The 20982-nt window shown below is 43.0% G+C and overlaps 2 protein-coding genes across 4 annotated transcripts; one reads left to right on the top strand and one right to left on the bottom strand.

The window, feature by feature from the left end:
- The first annotated feature begins 2301 nt into the window (after positions 1-2301).
- PCNP (PEST proteolytic signal containing nuclear protein) lies at positions 2302-8216 on the top strand. 2 transcript variants are annotated; one of them, XM_072135984.1, is made up of 6 exons: positions 2302-2533; positions 2816-2840; positions 2916-3072; positions 4854-4928; positions 5988-6043; positions 7889-8216. In XM_072135984.1, the coding sequence occupies exons 1-6, from the start codon at positions 2506-2508 to the stop codon at positions 8007-8009; spliced, it is 462 nt and encodes a 153-aa protein (XP_071992085.1). In that variant the 5' UTR covers positions 2302-2505; the 3' UTR covers positions 8010-8216. The 2 variants fall into 2 exon arrangements, with proteins under 2 accessions (XP_071992085.1, XP_071992083.1); XM_072135982.1 differs by lacking the exon at positions 2816-2840 and having other exon boundaries at positions 2352-2533; positions 2864-3072.
- A 514-nt stretch (positions 8217-8730) lies between these two features.
- Positions 8731-18509, bottom strand: RAB9A (RAB9A, member RAS oncogene family). Of its 2 annotated transcripts, none has more exons than XM_072135980.1 (3): positions 18302-18509; positions 13558-13590; positions 8731-12970 (listed from the first exon to the last, which is right to left on the bottom strand). In XM_072135980.1, exon 3 carries the CDS (start codon positions 12922-12924, stop codon positions 12319-12321), a length of 606 nt encoding a protein of 201 aa, XP_071992081.1. In that variant the 5' UTR covers positions 12925-12970; positions 13558-13590; positions 18302-18509; the 3' UTR covers positions 8731-12318. The 2 variants fall into 2 exon arrangements, with proteins under 2 accessions (XP_071992081.1, XP_071992082.1); XM_072135981.1 differs by lacking the exon at positions 18302-18509 and adding an exon at positions 18001-18254.
- Between the last annotated feature and the right edge of the window lie 2473 nt (positions 18510-20982).

The following is a 20982-nucleotide window of genomic DNA, read 5'->3' as shown; positions in this document are numbered from 1 at the left end:
GTCAATACCAGTGACGGTGAAAAGGGGAAGAGGAGTGGAGTTGAGTATTTCTAGCTCTTTTTTTTTATATAAAGTTATTGATTTCCTTTAATGGCCCCATCTAGTCTAGAAATATTGTGAAGTACTGTGGCTGGCACTTCTTATCTGGGTACAGTTATGAGGCACAATGCCTACCATACCTCCAAATGTTCCAGATCAAGCGGAGCAGTCCTATTTTCAGGCTCTGTCCCGCCCCTGTCAGTATCACTGCTGATTACAGTAGTGATGGGAATTACAGTCTTTCTTAGTGAGCTGGCTTATTAGGCTACGCTCACTAAGAAGAGCTGGCTCTTCTTTCTCCTCTTCTTATATGTATAAGGGTGATGCCACACATGGTCAGTTTTTAAGGAGTCCGTCCAAAAACGCATCCGTTTTTGACCAGTTTTAATTAAGATAATTGGTAAAACCTGTCAAAAACTGATGCATTTTTCAAAAACACATGCGTTTTTTTTTAACAGACTGCATAAAAACGTACCAAAAAAACGGGTTCAAAATGCCATGTTTGGCATCACCCTTATAGGGAGCCACAGTCCAGCCAGTCACCCCATTCCACACCACTTTAAACCCGATTGTATCGGGTTAAAGTGTGTGTGGTGAGACGGTTAGGGGCAGAGTTAAGTGAGCCATCGGCTCCCTGAGGGGAGCCGGCTCTTTGAGCAGGTTTGTTCTCGAACGACACATAACCAGATTAAAGTGATAGTACAGGGAGTTACTGGCTCTCTGCACTATCACTGTGCCTCCTCTCCTACTGTCGTGTGTAGCAGCGCCAGCAGGTGCAATTTGATGTCATCAGTCTGCCAGCTTCAGGGCGCGTTCACACGTTGCGTTTTGGTCGCGTTTTCATTGCATTTGAAACACATATACAACAGCTGATTAGAGGTGATTTGCCTAATTGCATTACTGTTTACTTTTGTAAACGCAAATGTTAACAGTGATGTAATTAGGCAAATCACCCCTCCTCAGCTGTTGTATATGCGTTTAAAACGCAATGAAAACGCAGGTCAAAACGCAACGTGTGAACGCGGCCTCAGGTGAGTACATGTATTTCTTATTTTACTGTGGGCACACACTTTAACCCGTTCACGACCCGTGACGTAATAGCACGTCACGGGTCGGCCGCGGGTGCATGGAGAGGGCTCACGCGCTGAGCCCTCTCCATAGCCGACAAGTCTTTGCTGCCGGCGGCTTTTTATAATAAAAAACCCTAAAAACTCAAATCACCCCCTTTCCCTAGAACTGATATAAATATAAATAAACAGTAAAAATCATAAACACATTAGGTATCGCCGTGTCCGAAAATGCCCGATCTATCAAAATATGATACCGGTTTTTCACTGCGTTTAATCCCGTAACGGAAAATCGCGCCCAAAGTCGAAAATGGCACTTTTTTTGTCATTTAAAAAAATTAAAAAATTCTATAAAAAGTGATCACAATATTGAACAGTCCTAAAATTGATAACATTGTAAACGTCATCAAAATCCGCAAAAAACTACACCACCCACAGCTCAGTACATCAAAGTATAAAAAAGTTATTAGCGCCAGAAGATGGCAAAATCCCCAAACAAATTTTTGTACAGGAGGTTTTAATTTTTTTAAATGTATGAAAACATTATAAAACCTATACAAATTTGGTATCCCCTTAATCGTACCAATCCAAAGAATAAAGTAGACATGCCATTTGGGGCGCACAGTGAAATCCGTAAGATCCAAGCCCACAAGAAGACGGCACAAATGCGTTTTTTTACCAATTTCACTGCATTTGGAATTTTTTTCCCGCTTCCTAGTACACGGCATGGAATATTCAATACCATCTCTATGAAGTGCAATTTGTTACGCAGAAAATAAGCCGTCACACAGCTCTGTACATGGAAAAATAAAAAAGTTATGGATTTTTGATCATGGGGAGTAAAAAATGAAAATGAAAAAACAAAAAAGGGCCAGGTCCTGAAAGGATTAAAGAAGCGGAGCTGCTGGGGGTGTAAAAAGAAGAAGGGGAGCTGCTGGGGGGGGGGGGGGGGGGGGGGGGGTTAAAAAATAAGGGTTGGAGCTGCTGGGGGCGGGATACAAAATAACAGGATAAGCAGCTGGGTGGGAGGAGAAATAACGGGGACAATCTGCCTGGTGCCATTTGGTTCTCTATCAAATTTTATAAAGCCAATCCCCCAAGTGTTCTAGTTCCACATAATTAATCAGATCACTCCTCTTATTCTTAGATGCATTCAGTAACGTTAATAGCTTACTTCTGAAGCGGCTAAAAGCTGAATTCATTAGTGGATGTAGTATTGTCATTACTTGCTAAAGCTTTTTAAGAACAAAAAAAAAACACTCAGCAGAACTATAGAGACTGTAGTGTAGTGCAGAGCGTACTCGAGTACTCTCTAGGCTGTGTAGCGCCATCTCTATGGTTCCACTGCTGGCTGGAGGCTTAGCCTGACGTCATGGCTGTCTAGTGAGCGCTGAGAAAGATGGCGGATAAGAAGGAGCGACAAGGAGGTGATACGGAGAGTGTGTGATTGTGGGTTGTGTAGCGCATTGCGGGATGTTGTGTGACTAGGTAGCCTGTATGTGCTGCAGGGATCGGGGACGGCCTGTAGTGCGCTCCGGGGGAGGCTATGAGCGCTGCGTATGCTTGTTGTGTTGTGGCGCCCTCCATCATGTTATCCATTGCTTGCTGTGTGATTCTCACATTGTCACTATGCTTGGTGTAAGCGCCTGCCTACACTATTAATAAGGTGAATTTTGGTATTTTTTGTGGTTGCTGTTCCCGTCATTCAGCTTTTTTACAAAAATGCTCATCTTGGTAAGTTGTTTCAACTTCACCAGGACCTGAAGAAGACGCAGAAAACACAGTGAACACTAAGCCTGTTTCTTCCAGTAATGGAGGGGAGAGCTCAGGCCGAGGCGCGGAGAAGAGGGCGCCAGTCACATCCCTGGAGGAGCCCTGTCCATCCAAAGTCTCCAAGATCGGCTTTGCCATAGGAGGTCAGATTGGGAAGAAGTCATCTTCAATCTCCATAAAGCTCGGTGCTGCGGTATGTATCCAGGCTCCAGGGAGCCGCCATTATATAAGGAATGTGTTTATTGAGGATCCGAGAGACAGCAGTTTTTTTTTTCACCTCTTGGGACGTAGCATTGGCTTCCCAGCTCTCATCTGGTATCAAAAAGCGTGGATAAATGGGCGAGAAAATGTTATACAGCCTCAGGAAGAGCTCTGACCTATAGAGAGGGGTTCTAAATCTGTAAACAAAATGCACATGCCAAAGAATCTTTACAGATTTAGGACCCCTCTATATAGGCCAGAGCTCTTGCTGAAGCTGGCTAACGTATGCTTCTCCACTCTTTACCTCATACCCGTTCTCAAATGCTCCATGTTATTGGAGTTAAAGAATCCTCCTAATGTGGCCAGCTTCCAGTTTATCTATGAGTCCTATAGAGCTGCTCCTCGTTATCTCTGTCACCATCACAGCTACAGGGTTGTGAGGGTTGTAGGGAACTTTCACATGGTCATTGTAAAAGTAATCTGTAACCATAAGCCAGGAATAGGGCCTAATTGCAGAATAAATGCAGACCTAGTTTCTACTCCTGGTTTTGGCTTTCAAATACTGATGAAAAAAAGCTGATAAAATATTTGTGGGTTAAGGCTGCATGTATGATTCTGGACATTGCAGCAGAACAATGATGGCTCCTGAATTTACAGAGCTAAATGGTGTCATAATCATGACATGGATGGATGAATAAATAAAAGTGCTCTTTGAAGGCAACACTTTACACAAATGATAATCACAAACCTTGCCTTTGCCCATATGCTATATGTTAATTCAACTTATAGAACATAAATAAATTAATTTCTATGACCTACTATGGTTTCCAAGGCCCAATGTCAGATCTGATGGCATACTTTTCAATGGTCATCTCCATGAGAGTGAATCTCACACACTCCAATGACACACTGATCAAAGAACTTATTGCCAGGTAGGGCAACTAGAAACTTTTTTACGCAAGGGAAAGGGGTAGTAGAGGGGACTAGACGGCAGATAAAACAACTTTTATTGATATTTGCTAAAATCACATTTCTTTGTTATAGTGACAAGTGTTAAGTAACATTTTTACGGTTGTCACTTTAAGAAAGAAATGTGTAACATACATCGATAAAAGTTCTAGTCCACTCTACTACCCCTTTCTCTTGTGTAAAAAAAGTAACCTATTATTTGGTTGTGCACATCTGACAGAAAGAGACTAACAACTTTTGGATTGAGTTTATAGGGTAACTAGCAAGCCATGGACCTTAATAATGTGGCCTAAAGGCAGTTTCCCAGACAATTTCAGCCATTTTGAAGAGCCTCATGGTTAGTGAGTTAAAGTAATGGAGGCACATATTATATGTCTAATGTATAGTCAATGTAACCTTGTATTGAATCAGCTGTGACTGAAGCGTCCGTATATTATACCTTGTGCAGGGCCTGAAAGGAGGAGCTGGACTCTAGGCTCTAGGAATGAGTCTTGCTCCTCCCTTCAGGCCATGCACCATACATTATTCACTGGATTAGCTTTGACTGGGGTGTTGATTTAATAATTTTAAAAACCTGGCCCAGAATCTGCTATGGATTTGTAAGTTATGTCTAGCAGAGGCCTATTCTTTCACTATGAAGGATCAGTCATGTTGGACTTCATAGTGCCCATGTTTGATCCACAGCTGTCTATGCTGTACAGGGCGGCTTTTCCTTAACTGCAGTAATTTATTTCTTGGTAGCTATTAAAGCAAAATTTTAAAAACTGGATCTAGTTTTTTTTTTTTTTGTTTTTTTCCTCTCAGAAACCGAAGGAAGCACCTCCGGCAGTAGTTCCGAAAAAAAGTTCAGTAGCTGCGGTATTTAACGATTCGGATGATGTAAGTGCGAGACCATAAAAGCGAGACAACACACATTGATTTATATACCCAATAACAATGGTTATTATATATTGGGTCATAATTATGTTCTGATGTATCATCAAAACAAAGGGGAGAAACAGTTTGGGAATGTCTGACATTAAACTACAGCAATTAGAGGTGTTCTAGTAAAATACAGCTATAGGTGGCTGGGGTAGGTGTAACATAAAAATGATATTCTTCATCCACCAAAACTTCATACCAGGATTCAGACACCATTCTTCTTTGCTTCAGTCTGTCTGGAACGGACTGGATTAGGTGGCCACAATGGCTAATCAACAGCCTCAGAAGACAATTGAGGGCCCCTGGAATGTAATGTTGGGGATGGAAAAGTATTTTTTCCTTTCCTCAGCCACCAGTGTGTTTTTCCTTTTTGGCCCTTTTTATCTTGCTAAAACTTCCTATGGATCCCCTTTTCATTATGAGCTTAGAGGTGATCCATACGTGTGTACAGTTGGCAGTAAATTGTCTTTACATGCCAGGGAAATTCTCAAGTGCTTTATTTAGGATTGCAGATGCTGCTGCAAGAATATCTGACTTTTATACTTATACTCAAGACCTGTCCATACTATGGCTGGTTTTCAAACAAATGATAGGAGTGGTTAAGTCAAAACATCTTTATTCCAGTGCTATATATATTCATTTCCCTTCTTACAACTTTACAGAATGAGGGCTTGTGCTTCTTCCTGGGAATAATGGGGGATATTTATTAATCTGTCTACAACAAAATTCTGTCATAGTTTGCATTGAAAAAGTGTCTGCATCACATTTATAAAGGGTTTTAGACATACTAGCTCTACCAAAGGGGTGTGGTATGAAAAGGGGGAGTGGCCTTGTGACAAAAAAAAAGGTTGCGCCAAAAATTCTGCTGACCCAACAGAATTTTGTCCTAATTTTCTGGTGTAAAGTAAGCCAACTAATAGAGGGTGCAGAGTACGACTAGACAGTCTTGTACTGCACCACATTTATCATCCAGCACCAGACACTTTTTTTTTTAATACAAAATGTTTATATTTGCAGAGTGAACCTGAAGAAATGCCCCCAGAAGCAAAGATGAGGATGAAAAATATTGGAAGGTACTGTAACTTTTATATTTAAGTTTGTCTGCACAGCGTCTCCTACAGGTGCCTCTTTGTGTGTGATTACAACAAGAGCAAGACTGGCTGCATATGTCGATTTCCAGAAAGCAAGAATGCGGGCACAGAACTGCTTCATGAAGGATACAAACAGATTTACTATAATGGGGCAGTGGGGATGCTGAATAGTCTTATATGTTTGGCCCAGTTCGCACCTGCTTCAGGGCTTTCCGTTATGCTCTATTTTAGAAGCGTTTAACAGAAAGCAAAAAAAATATAGAAATTTAAGGGAGATATCCAGGATTACAAACTTGTAGCAGCTTTTCTCCAGAAACAACTGTATGTCTGCTCATAGGTTGTTTGGTATTGCATCTCCGCCTCCTTGGTAGCAATACAGCTGAGCAGGGACCAGTGCACTGCTGTTCCTGGAAGAAAGTCGCATGTAGTTCTTATTTTCCACAACCCCTTTAATGAAGTAGGTGGTCCAGAAAAGATAAGACGTATGGCAACAGAAGCGACCTGCAGTCTGAGGCATCACCTTCATTGTTAACATTGACCACTTCTACAGCTTAGTCCTGTTCACCATCGTGCAGGTCTCTCCTTTTGAGATTTTGTGTGGGAAGTGAGAATTTACAGGACTGGCAGCCAAAGATTAGACATGCACTGTATTTTTTCTATTGGTTAGTGCTACAGTACTGTGTCCCTGAAGTGATGATGGTCTTGGGAGGTGAACCCTAGTGCTAATAAAAACCATTATAGTGTAGAAAAGGCACATTTTCCATCTCAAACTTTGCTTTGAGCAGTATGGTAGCTCAGTGTGCAACCTGGAATCACATCAAACAAGGGAAATCATCTGCAAAAAAATTTTTGCCCTTCATTTATTAGCAGGGAACTGCTAATAGGGGAACCTGTCACCAGAGGGTTCTTTTTCACTGGTCACAGGTTCCAACAGAGACTGAATAGCGCATAGCAAACATGCTGTTATCTTTTCTGTACAGTTTTAGAATTATGCTTTTAAACTTTACCTGGCAGCTCACACTTAAGTCCCAGGGGTTGCACTTTCAAAATGGTTAAGGTTGCCTGCTCGTTTGAATCAATGAGAGGCTCGTGCCTCCCCCCCCGCGCTTATTATTATTCATCCCAAACCCACTCCCTCCCGTTAATGACGTAGGCTCACACTAACAACATGCTTTGTAATACTGACATGCGCAGTGAGGGGTATCGCTTCTCATGTGTACCTCTGCACTGCCCAGTATGACAAACTCTCTACGCAATTTGCACTGCCTAGTACAGTGGTGGCGAACCTATGGCACAGGTGCCAGAGGTGGCACTCAGAGCCCTCTCAGTGGGCACTCAGGCTGTTTCACCAGGGCAGAGTTTGCCAGACAGGGATCCTCCTGTAGTCTCCAGGGTCAGGTTATCATTGGAGCCACTTCTGTGCAACCCCTGAATCTTCCTGTTTAGGTGGCTGTCAAGGGAAGCTCCAGTGACGTGCCCTCTGGCCCATTGAAAGCTGTGGTACGGCACGGAGCAAGAAATTTGCAATAAGTTTACTGTTTGAATCGCTGTTTTGGCACTGTGCAAAAAATATGCAGGTTTTGGGTTGCAGTTTGGGCACTCGACCTCTGAAAGGTTCGCCATCACTGGCCTAGTAAGACAGTGTAGCGAAGGGACGCATGCGTAGTGAGCAGTTCTAAAACTCTGTACTGTACAGAAAAGATAAAAGCATGTTTGCTATGTACTGTCTCCTTTGGAACCTGTGAGCAGTGAAAGAGCCCTCTGGTGACCAGTTCCCTTTAAATTAAATAGTGCTGCAGATGAATAAAATACAACTTGTCATTTTAGGGATACCCCAACATCGGCAGGACCAAATTCCTTCAACAAAGGCAAGCATGGATTTTCAGACAACCAGAAGCTGTGGGAGAGAAATATCAAGACGCAGCTAGAACGTATCACAGATGACTGAATTGTGGGATGATGAGATCCTTCCCCTTTTATGGATGGCTGGATCTCTGCAATTGGAATGAGTTGTGGTGTTTTTGTCTTTTTCGAAGGAACGTGTATGGCGCGGAAACGTATAATTCTAAATATGTTATATTTTGTATTCAGTTGTAATGCTTTTTGTCTATAGTTTTCATTTACTGTCCGTAACAATAAACACTTGTTTTGTCCATGTTATTTTTTTTCTTTTAGCTAGATTGTTTTCTATGGTTTCCAATGGGATGTTCATACAATGGGGCAAATGTATTATTGGCTTAAGTCACAAATACAGAATAATTTCCCTTCAAAGCCATGGTTATCAGTTACCTGTTTTGAGATTTGAAAGTTTGGTGCAATAACACACCTGCCCCTACCAGGTATAAGAAATAGCTTTGAACCGTTTACATCTCTTGGTATGAGCCTCAAAGTTTCAAGACCTTAACTTTTCAAAGCCACATGTATTTGAGGAAGATGCATCTGACCTGCAGAAAAGTGAGGCACCCCCCCCCCCCCCCCCACACACAGGTGCACAAAGCAAGACTTGTAAACGTGCCCCAATTATTTTCTGCTTTGGATACTGCTTCATTTTATAATATATACAGGACACCCCACACCAGCTGCATCTGCTATGTAGGAAATGTTAGCATGAAGCCTTTTATAGGGATACAGGGGAAATGTCGTAAAGAATAAAACAATGTTCACACTCGTCATTTGTATTACTTTATTGTTAGATTATATTCTCTAATAATCACCAGCAGGGAAGATGCTCAAACAAAATTCTCACAAAATCATAAGTGGGAAAAATAAAAATACTTTTGTCAACTTTTAAACCTGCAAAGTAAATTTAGCATAAAATCTATTTGCATTGAGCCTCCTACTTCTTAAAGGGGGTGACCACTTTTCAATTAACCTCTTCTATTAGACATGTATATGTGCCTTTGCCTGTTCTCTGCATGCTTCCCTCTGTATATACGGCTGACCTCTCTCACTGCTCCAGGTCATCTATGTAACATCCTCTCTCTTTTCACAGTCCGTTAACATGAAGTTTCAATTCCGTTTTTAAGCACAATCTATAGGCTCCACCCCATCACACATTGCGTTTTAGTAAATGTTAGTGACGAAGAGACTACCCCAAAGGCACATAGGGAAATTATGTAAAAGTGGCCAACCCCTTTAATGCTGTTCTAGCTCTCCCACAGAAGTCAATATACCCTTGAAAAATATTTAGTATGTGTAGTTATCCAAATGCAGGGATAAAAATAGACAAGTTATACATTTGGAATTGATACAGAAAGTAGATTTCAAAATGGTTAAACTTTTATTTTACAAACTATAACAATTTGCCGAAACTGAACTCCTTTAATGGCTTGTCCCACCGCGGTAGATGCCCAGTTATTCAGGGAAGAGATCCTTTAGGTAGACGTGCCTGTATTACAGACCCCTACTATTTTTCAGTGGCTGGAAATCCCATTTTATTTCTCTATTGAGGCTTCTGTCCTAAAATCTAGTGGAAAGCTTCAGGCTCAGTCCATACAATTCAAGTTGAATGAACTTGCAGAACATAACATTGCTCTCAGCTGTGCGAAAATAGACATTTTTAGAGCATGGGCAGCTTGGGGACTAGGTAACTGGCAAAGATTTCAACAGTAGTATAAAGACAGTCCAATATACACTATAGCTATTCCAGAGTCAAGATCCTCTGATCCTATCCTCAGCGGAGTTACCAAAATAGTTTGCATTCGGGAAAATAGAACCGATTTTTAATCACTTTCTACAACAAACATGTGACATTTAATACATACATACTTTGACCATGTGCCTTGAACAAAGTTTCACCAGCAAAATCCCCCATAGATCTATAAATTTTACATTTTCCCAAATGATGCATTTGTTAACTAAAATTGGAATGTAGATTTTGTAAAAATATAGTTAGATATGTTCATCGTCACTCTGTAGTTAAGACAATTCTTATTAAAACTTATTGTGCATAGATCAGTTTCTTTGCACTGATAATGCATCTTGATAATCTGATATGCACAAGGGCTGAGCAGCTTCATGGTTATCCTTGGCATCGATGGCCACATCTTATGACACAGAGCTTAGAAAGACAATTGTTGGGTACAAGCCCTCAGATATATTGAATGGTACATTATCACACTAGCATAACGTGCAGTCATACTCAATGGGGTTATTACACTTTCTGAGCAAATGGAGTACACCACCAATGAGAGCCCCGAGCCATGCTTTTATGCAAACATGCTACAACATTCATGTGTCAATAAAATTAGTAATGCTGTAGACAAATTTAAAGTCCGTTCCAAAATATTTTTAATTCTTAAGAGTTTTTTTTTTCCTCCGCTGGAACAACCTTCTTTGTTCATTATTTCTCTACTATTGAGGACTCCTGAAGGGTTATTCCATTTGTGACTTCTCTATTTACTGTTAGCGGAGTGAATATCCTAGTATCACCAGCAGTCCATACGTTTTCCAGGAGTATTTTTTGCTTGCTTTAACGTGGACATTTTATAGTTATTAATTTCATTTTCCATACCATGCGATAACTATTCTGTACTGCACACCACAAGATCTCAGCATAGTTTCACCAATGTAAGGAGTGCACAGGTGTTTCAGGTCCCTTCCCTTTCTGATGACCGGAATAGGACCTGCTCCAAGTTGTATAGCACGGCAGCCAGCTCACACACACCAGCCACAATGGGGGAGATTTATCAGACGGTACAGATCAAAACAGTTCTAGTTCATCAGAGCTTATTTTATAAACTTTTGCAGTAAATGAAAGTTGAACTCTGTTTGCCATGAGCAACTAGAACAGTTTTGCCCCAGAAACATTGTGTGTCCTACGCTAGCTACTATCAAGCCTAGATATGTACCTCTGTTTGCCTGCAGTTATATCTCTGTAGTTCCAGTGTCAAGCAAACAAATCCTCTGCAACCTAGATGAGTCTCCTGGACTATGAAAGACATTGGGGCATCACATGGTGATACAGTTACATCCAGGCCAGTGTTATAGGCCTTAATGCTGCACCCGCAGTAAGTGATCCTATTAAAATAATTAGGTGTGGTTATCTAATAAGACAAACACACAACTGTGGTTATGAGGGAAGTCTAAGTTCCAGCCAGCTTAACCTTAGATGGTAGGTCTGTACTTTGAAAGTTTCTAACCCTATATACTGCTGTCTATTGTGTGCATGCCTTCATGATATTTATGGTTTGTTTAACCCTTTATAAAACATGTTAGGTATTCTCAATTTAACCGCAGCCAAAATGATAGTAAATTAATATCTATACTATGCAGAGTGGATATTACAGTACCAATTGGAGGCAACAGCTTAAAAATTAGGCCCAGAACAGAGAGTGACCAATACAAAAAAAAAATAATAATAATAATAGTTGACTCCTCTCTTCGCTCCTATATTTCTAGCATAACCACTACTTCTCTTTCCATACTGTATGGAATTTAGAGATGAGTGGCTGATCCGGACATATTGCCACTGGCGACCAAACAGCCAATCTGACGAACTGACACCCCTCGCAATTGGCCATGGCAATCATAGCCACGTCTTGTTACTAGTGGCAACAATTTGCTGGACTGGTTGTTCAGCTGCCCGAACCCGAACCTCGGTCAACTTATCTCTAAATGACAATAAAATATATATTTTTTTCTTATTGCTCCTTCTCTGCAACCTTTAAAATAAATCCACCATCAAAATCAAGCATGATACTTAGTCCATAGAACCAGACACTGACTGTGGTATTCTTCTTATATTTGTTATCCATGGCCTCCTTCCTTCTAAAATCAACTTTTAAAATTATGCTGGTTTTACAGACTGTTACAGTGTCACAGTGCCTGGATCTGTGAGGTGGTGTCCCTGGTTTATCATACATATAACATATAGTTTAGGGGAAAGAAAACACATAACATAGACTGCAAAGTTTCTGATTGTTACGGATTGGTAGACTCCTATTACAATCTGGTAGCAACAGTTCATACTGTTATTTCTGCATATACATAAATGAGGCGTAACCTTTAGGCTAGGTTTCTCTTTGCTCAGGTCGGTACAGAAGATCTTGTTAGGTACATTATTAGACACATTAATTTGGAGTCAGCTACACAGCACATGTGATACCTTTCCTCCCACCACATGTGATAGGTTTATGGCTTCGTGGTGAAGGGGTTATTATTAGAATTATTAATGAAACTCCAGTGTGATAACCTGGTCTGCTTATTCATGAGCAGTCCTTGTACAAGGAATGGCTCTACCAGGTGCAATTGCCAAGTCAACAGCATGATGAAGTGGACTTGGGTTTTCTATGCAGGTTGACTGTATCGTTATGGATCAGTTGGTCTGATCTTTCTTCAATGGCCAAAACCCTTCTGACAGCTTCTTCAAATGCTGCTGCCACATTAGTGGCATCTTTTGCACTAGTCTCAAAGTATGGATGGTTGCCATTGTCCCTGCACCAATTCTGAGCTTCTTCCATGGACACTTGGCGTTCAGCAATGTCAACTTTATTTCCTAAAACTACAAACGGGAAAGTGTCAGGGTCTTTGACATCAGCATAGTAGATGAATTCTTTCTTCCAGTTGTTTAAGTTCTGAAAGCTCTGCAAGTCATCTACACTAAATGTGAGTAGGCAACAGTCAGATCCCCTGTAAAAAGGGGTCCTCAAGCTCCTGAATCGTTCCTGGCCTGCAGTGTCCCAGATCTGCATGGTGACCATATGGTTGTCCACTTCAAGCTCCTTGTTCAAGAACTCAACACCTATCGTGTGAAATAGCTGAGTATCAAACTTGTTGGTGACGTAACGATTCATCAAGGAACTCTTCCCCACACCTCCATCTCCTAACAGTATCACTTTCAGTAATGATGACTTGGATGCCATTTTAAAGGTTAGAAATGTCAAAATTATCTGTCTTCAATATGCCGGTCTAGGGAGAGAAAAGAAAAAAACTTACATGAAAATCAACATTAGACGTGAGGTGAAAAAAAAAAAAAAACAGGACAACACCCTGCTCTTGTGCAACCTCTACATAGATCTTGTCAAGTGGAAAATAACTAGATTTGTGTAAATACGATAAGATATGGAAATAATACACCACATCTTGTTAATCACATGTGTTAGATGCTCAGTAGCTTCTTAACCCTTAAAAGGACATCTATCACCAGATCAAGGATTTTACATCATGCATGCTGACCTACTGGTATATGCCCCCCTCTGAAAGGATCTGCTGTTCTCTTAGCTTCTTATGGCCTTTTTTTTTTTAAAGAAAAAGGGGCTTTAAAAATTATGCAAATTAGCCTGAGGGGCTACAGGCTCCATTAACTCTTGGCGAGACTCAAACCCACATGCTTACAGGTTAAAAAAAAAAAAAAAAAAACTCTTGAAACCGCAATGTGGAAGCAGAAACATGACCGTATTAACTTTTGTTACTTGACAAGAAGTCCACATGACAATTGGAGTTGTAATCAAAATAGCATTGAATCCCTGGGCTATAATAGTAAAGTTGCCTCATACCTTCCTGCTTCACTGTCCGACATCACTCAGCAACTAAAAGGAAGAAAAATAAACCATTATTAAGTCATGTTAGACCAAGCTGTCTTCACATATTACCCATCTTTAGAGGGATAACAACTTGCACCTTCATAGCAAGTAGCAGCTAAATGGACTCACAAATGGCAAAGAATGCTCCAAGTCCAGCTACAATACACAACCCATACACAAGTCCTACTTACCTTCCGGTGCCCTCCAGTATCCAGCGCTGCTGTCGCTCCAGTCCGGGCGCCATGTAAACAAACATGGCCGCCGGAGCAGCGCAGGACTCAGCTTCCTCCCCGCCACGCCTACCCGTCCCTATTCACAGCATTGTGTATGGGGGCCGGAAGGTTGTCGGGTCCTGCCGGAAGCTGGATACTGGAGGGCACCCTCTCCCGGCCACCTTTAGTTTTTTTTCAGAATTCGGACAACCCCTTTAAGTATAAGCCTAGGGTGGTAAATGCCCGGCACAGCCAGCCGCCCTCCCAGCTACGAAATGCCCGGCGCAGCCAGCCACCCTCCCAGCTACGAAATGCCCGGCGCAGCCAGCCACCCTCCCAGCTACGAAATGCCCGGCGCAGCCAGCCACCCTCCCAGCTACGAAATGCCCGGCGCAGCCAGCCTCCCCCCCCCGCTACGAAATGCCCGGCGCAGCCAGCCTCCCCCCCAGCTACGAAATGCCCGGCGCAGCCAGCCTCCCCCCCCCCCCGCTACGAAATGCCCGGCGCAGCCAGCCTCCCCCCCAGCTACGAAATGCCCGGCGCAGCCAGCCGCCCTCCCAGTTATGAAATGCCCCACGCAGCCAGTCACCCTTTACTGATATGAAATGCCCCATTGCTGAAAAACTCAGCTTATACGAGTATATAGCGTAGAGAACGTATAATTATTAATTTATTTTATATTTGCAATAGGCAGAACTCCAGGATTTATTTATTGGTCACTTATGCTTGTGATGGGCAGGGGTCCAACACCTGGTACAGAAAGCAGTTGTTGCACTCCAGTGAATGCCTTTTGTGCATTCTCCGTCCATCTATCACTTGGCCTGACAACGTGCTAGGAAAGAAAGAAACTACAGCGCGGCATTGTTGTCAGGAGAGGTTTAAGAACAGTAGATGAATTATACCTAGTATCAGAAAATCTTGAAAAAAAAATGATCTGAGATTCATCAGTAACAAGTCGATAGGTTTAACGACAAACACCCCAACAAATCCGCTTTTTTATGATGCTTAAGGGGGAAGAAACTATACAGTATATAGAAGCAGAAGAAGGCGGTTATATATGTTGTGTAATGCAAATCATTTTGGAAAATTCTGCAGTGGACAATGTTACATTTATCACCAGTTCTACGCCATTTTCTATATAATACCACCCCCATGGCATTGAAGCGATGAAGTGGTCCACATTTTTCCTGGCACCTTTGGAATATTATGAATCCGGATCTCCATTTGCACGGTGTAGCACCACAAACTAACTCGGATCTCAGTGACACCCCAATTACCCGCAGGGAAGAGATCTCCAGGAGCAGACATTACCAGTAGTCGATACCACCACGTGATGGCTATACAAAGTGCTTAGTCATACAAAGTGTTGTGGTGACATTCATTCACACCTGCTCCACCTTTGATTATACAGGCAGTCCCCGGTAACATACAAGATAGGTTCTGTAGGTTTGTTCTTAAGTTGAGTTTGTATGTAAGTCGGAACCATATACTTTATTATTGTAACCCCAGCCAAATTTTTTTTGGTCTCTGTGACAATTGGATTTTAAAAATGTTGGGTTGTCATAAGAACCAGGATTAACAATAATTCTTAATTGCAGACACCATTGATAACTGTTACAGCTGATTATTGTAGCCTTAGGCAAAAGTACAGTAAATTTCCAAAATCCAGAGGTCCGTTTGTAACTAGGGGTCGTATGTAAATCAGGTGTTCTTAAGTAGGGGACCGCCTGTAGTTTCTTTCTTTGATTTTTTTTTTAAAGAGATATTTGGAATTCAGCACTCAACTGGACTATTGATACCCAATTTAACACAATTTATAAAAAAAAAACCTTTTTCCACTGAGAACCAACGTGTGATTTCATTTTTCCAAACTATGTATTTTTATCTAGCACTCGCGCAACATAAAAACTGTGTTCAAGTGACCAGCTGACAACCAGAACCATGCAAGCTTTGTATTCTCCTCAGCAGCATGGTGTCATATGACTGGAGCATGAGAGCATCTCAGATAAGGAGGCAAACACTTATAGTACAGGTGCCCGAGAAATCACACGATCTCCGATAGAAATGACCGACATTAATGTGGTTTTCCCACCAAACAAGAATCAGTAGGGCCTAACTGATTAGTGGGGAGGGTCTCTGTGATGAGACCCCTACAGATCACAAGAACAGGAGATCCGCTATACCTCGGTCATCTCGGGGAGCGACGAGGGGTACAAAGGAGGTACCTGGGACCCCATGTTTCCTATGAAAACCCCTTTAAACTGTCCATTGTAAATAAGATGCCAATAAAACACTTTATAAGGCCAGCTGCAGACGAATGTTTGCAGTCCAAGGCAATGAGCTCAGATTTTGGTCCAATCCTTTGGACTGCACACAGTGAACAGAGCAGGGGTCCATATCGCATATATATAATTGTCTGCCAGCCAGTAGTGTATTAAATTTTACAGTCTGGCACTGCAGCCCTGCCGGCAGACAGGGAGTCCTTGCATCTTATTTCTGTAAGATGCAAGGCCTATGGGCTAAACTTCAAGTTCCCAAATGTCCCACGTCAGGCCAAATAGATAATCAGTGTGGATAGGTTCTCAAAGTTCATGCCTGAACGGCACCATTCTACCTGCATTGTAAGGGCATATTCACACAAAAGTGTTTGGTCTATAAAACCTGGACTGTATGGTGGTCGCATTTAATGGACTGAACACTGCTCCTATAGAGGTTTATGAATTTGTGATGCATACTGGTTACCTTACCCTCGTTTTTAGAAGACCTGGGAAAGCTGGATGTTCAATGTGTGCGCTGCCTTGGTGTAAATGATCAGGAGACAATTAAATGTCTAAGTGGATTTTATTAAAAGAACTATACAACATGTTTCATCATCAGAATGATATCTTCAGATAGATAATTGCGCTGTATAATAGAGCCTGTATAGTATATGCAGCATGAACTAAGACAAGGATATTCGGTTTGCCCTTTTACACCAACGCAGCAACACTTTGAACACCCAGCTTTCCCAGGAAACTGAATTTCATACCAGGCAGATGTTTCCAGGAGGAATGTTAGGCCAAGTTACCCGAAGTTAATAAATGTCAGGAAGACATCTAACTAAAGTCATAGGATGTCTCTAATATGAAGTAAATAAGAACTTAACTAGCAGTGGTGGCGGAAGCGTCTTTAATGCAATTACTATTGAAAATGACTATAAGAGTCATGAGTCCAACATATAATGAGAGAGATCATGCTCCTCATCAATTCTGATCACAAGTCATGTGCCTCGAACTCAGAAAATGGGAAGGAAACAGAAATGATGGAATAGAAAGTCACGCAGCATAGCAAGAAACACAAGAAGAAAGTTCAGGAGAGGAGAGGGGTGTCATGGCACTTAAATACACAGACTGAGAAATGTTCTAAAACGTGCAATATTCCCCTTGTTACAAGAGTTAGTACAGAAGACTGTAGAGCAATACTTTTTCCTCTTTCTTGTTACATTGCAGGGGGAAGCTACAGAACTCTAGTCATTGTTACAAGTTTGATCTTCTGCCAAGACATATACACAAGAATAAAAGCATCTCCATGGAGATGCTGTATCCTCATGGACCCCTTATAGTACCCGGTGTTCCCTATCTTAGCCCACCATGTCCAGAGATAACAGAATGGTACTGTCCAGACCAGTGCAGCAATCCCATCTATTATATTATTATTATATTGTCATTGTAACATAAAACATGCTTTATTTTCTAAGATAATGGCAGAACATAGAGAAATAGATCGCAACAAACCTACTGCCCAAGCCAAACTCTAGACACTTCTGTGCGCTGGGACAGATTATAATCTGAGTTTATAGGTCAATCCTGGAAAAGTACAGCAGATCTAAAATGATAATAAATAACAAAGCTTGGAAAAGCAACTCTTCCTGGTAAACTGGAACACCGAGTCCGGGATTCCCATTAGTCACAGTCCACTTCCTATAGAAGGCTGCACTGCTCTGGTGCACTCAGACAAGGGGGGATTAAACAGGGTGCATGGGGGGGTCCTGACTTTCAGGGGCCAATCTGTAGGATTGCAACCTGCTAAATCCATTGTGGAGAGGTGTACCAGCACACCCGGGCCTAGCAGTTATGCAAGGTGCACACCCAGCCATGGAAACTTTCTGCAGCTTTCCAGGATTAAGTACAAAGCTGCAGACAGGACATTACCTGTAGATACTTACAGAGAGATGTGTAGTAGATAAACCATTCTGTACCATCTAAAGGGAACGGGTCACTCCACACAACGCCCCACAAGTCTGCACTGAGCTATGAGGAAATGCCGCAGAGTACACGGGAAAGTTACACAAGTTGTGGTTACATCCAGGCAGTGTCATGGGATGAATGCGGCAGAGCAGGGAGAGGACACCCAGTACTGCAGGGTCAGGATACAGCACAGGCAGACACTACACGCACACCCGTACATGACATCACATGTCTACGGAGCAGCGCTGGCCCATGACGTCACACAACTCAAGCACAAACCTGGAGTAATAGACGAGCGCGGCGGCAGTGTGTGCCGGGCAGGTCTCCGCGGTGTATCCCCGGCTCCTCTCCGCCGCCAGGGGAAACAACATGGCGAGCCTCGGCACCCAGTCACGTCTCTAGCGGTAGGCGGGGACTGCAGCTAGGAGCGGCACACTGCTCAACCAACCACAGGCCGTGCCGCGCACGTGATTGCTGTTGACAGTAGTGTGGTGTCAGCAGAGGGCGTGGGCGGGGAGGGTCATGTGACCGGTGGGTCACAGTCATGTGTCTCATTAGTGTCTTAGACAGACAGCTCCTTCTGTTCTAAGGTAAGATTCAGCTCACAGAATGGCAGTGCAGTGTTAGAGCGCATTCACACTAGCGATTTTCACAAGCACTCCGTCCCAATGTATTCTGTGGCTTTTTTTCAGACTTTGTTTTCTTACACACCCAAAAATCACATGCAAGTGCAATGTGATTTTCACTGATCAAAAAAGTGTGTGTGGAAAATGCAAAACTCATGAATCAGTTCGCAAACTAATGAAAATCCCAGGAACATACGGATGGTATATGTATATCTGAATCACCCGTATACATGAGACATGTCCTAATTACTCTACAACTAAGTCATTGGCAAATCTTAATAAAGTTTATTGAACAGAAATCACAGGCACTACCCTCAGTTTTTCATGCATTGCACTCTGTCTTGATCTGCAACACAAGTGTGAAAGGAGCCTCACTCATGTCTGTGTATTCAATGGGGGTCATTTACTAAGGGCCCGATTCGCGGTTTCCCGACGTGTTACCCGAATATTTCCGATTTGCATGCACGCAACGGAAATCGGGGGGCGTGGCCGAACGAAAACCCGACGTATTCGGAAAAACTGCCGCATTTAAAAACCGAAAATGTGTCGCTTGGGAAGCGCTTACCTTCACCTGGTCCAGCTCGGTGTATTCCGGCACGTTCAGATGATTTTCAGCGCAGCAGCAGCGCCACCTGGTGGACGGCAGAGGAACTACCTTCATAAATCCCGTCCGGACCCGAATCCGCTGGATCGCGAATGGGCCGGGTAAGTAAATCTGCCCCAATGTCTCTAGGAGAGAACTGATGAGAATAAGGCCCACATAGCGCAGCAGAAGGTTTCATAAGATTCGGCTGTATCAAGCTGATATCAGTCAAGGGAGCACAAAACACATACCTCCCAACATTTGAGCAAGAGAAAGAGGGACAAAAAGTTCCACCCCCTTTTTTCTAAACTACGCCCTTTGCCCCACTACTAAACATAGTATAATTTCGACCTATCCTCCTCCAGTGGCCCGCTGTCCTCCGGCCTCCTCATACTGTGGACGAAAGGGGTATCATAGTGCGGCCCCATCTCCTGGCCTCTTCATAGTGCGGCCCCCTGTTGTCCGGCCCCTGTCGTCCGGCCTCCTCTTCCGTTGGCCCCCTGTCATCTGGACTCCTCCTCTGTTGATCCCTCTGTCATCCGGATTCCTCCTCCGGTGGCCCCCTATCGTCCGGCCTCCTCATGCCGCAGCTCCCTGTCGTCCAGCCTCCTCATGCCGCGACCCCGTGTCGTCCACCCTCCTCCTGTAGCCCCCTTTCCTCCATCCTTCTCATTTTGTGGCCACCTGTTCTCCACCCATTCATTTTGTGATCTCCCTCCTCTGAATATTGTAGCCCCTATCCTCCTCCATCCTCACTTATAGTGGTCTCTCTACCCTCCTGGTTATTAAACAAAAAGAACCTTATTCACCATTCTGCGTTCAATAATCCATCAGTATTGCTAAAGCTAAAAACAAACAGGAGTTGATCCAGAAAAGAGAACTAGTAAATGGGATACTTGCATGTCCTCTGTTCTGTATCCACTCCTGCTTTTGGCTATCAATCCTGAAGCTTTTCATTACTTCTGATGAAATGAAGAGGAAAACCAAACATAATGGCATCGTCATAGAGTGGTGGAGGGTGAAAACAGCCTGAAAGAAATCACAGGGTGTTCCAGGGAGGCAGCAGTCAGTTGGCAGAAGCATGAGTAGACTTCAGAGTGGCACAATAAAAAATTCTGGAGCTGGCAGCAACATGGTAGGCCACAGTGTGGCACAATGACAACGTTTGGAGGTGGCAGCAACAGCATGAGGTCAGAGAGTAGCACAATGACAAATTCTGGAGGTGGCAGCAACATGGTAGGCCATAGAGTGGCACAATCACAAAGTGTGGAGGTGGCAACAGCATGAGGTCAGAGAGTGGCACAAAGTGTGGAGGTGGCAACAGCATGAGGTCAGAGAGTGGCACAAAGTGTGGAGGTGGCAGCAGGAGGTCAGAGAGTGGCACAAAGTGTGGAGGTGGCAGCAGGAGGTCAGAGAGTGGCACAATGACAAATTCTGGAGCTGGCAGCAACATGGTAGGCCACAGAGTGGCACAATGACAGAGTGTGGAGGTGTGTGACAATTCCAGTCCCTGGTAAAGATGGTGGGAGGCAGATGCAGCAATTGACAGCAGATACGTGGCATCGGGCAGGTAGTTAGAATCCAGACTCATTTCTCAACATTTGGGAGGCGTCATGGCTGATCTAATCTGATGTATAAGGCATTGGTGTGATAAAATCCTGGCCGATCCACACCTCATTCATCTTGACAAAGGTCAGTCTCTCCACATTACGGGTGGACAAGCAGGTTCTCATTGGGGTAACAATGGCCCC

Source organism: Engystomops pustulosus, chromosome 2 (assembly GCF_040894005.1).
Source record: "Engystomops pustulosus chromosome 2, aEngPut4.maternal, whole genome shotgun sequence".
Lineage (NCBI taxonomy): Eukaryota > Metazoa > Chordata > Amphibia > Anura > Leptodactylidae > Engystomops > Engystomops pustulosus.
The sequence above is the reverse complement of the archived record's forward strand: the minus strand, read 5'-3'. Positions and strand labels throughout refer to the sequence as shown.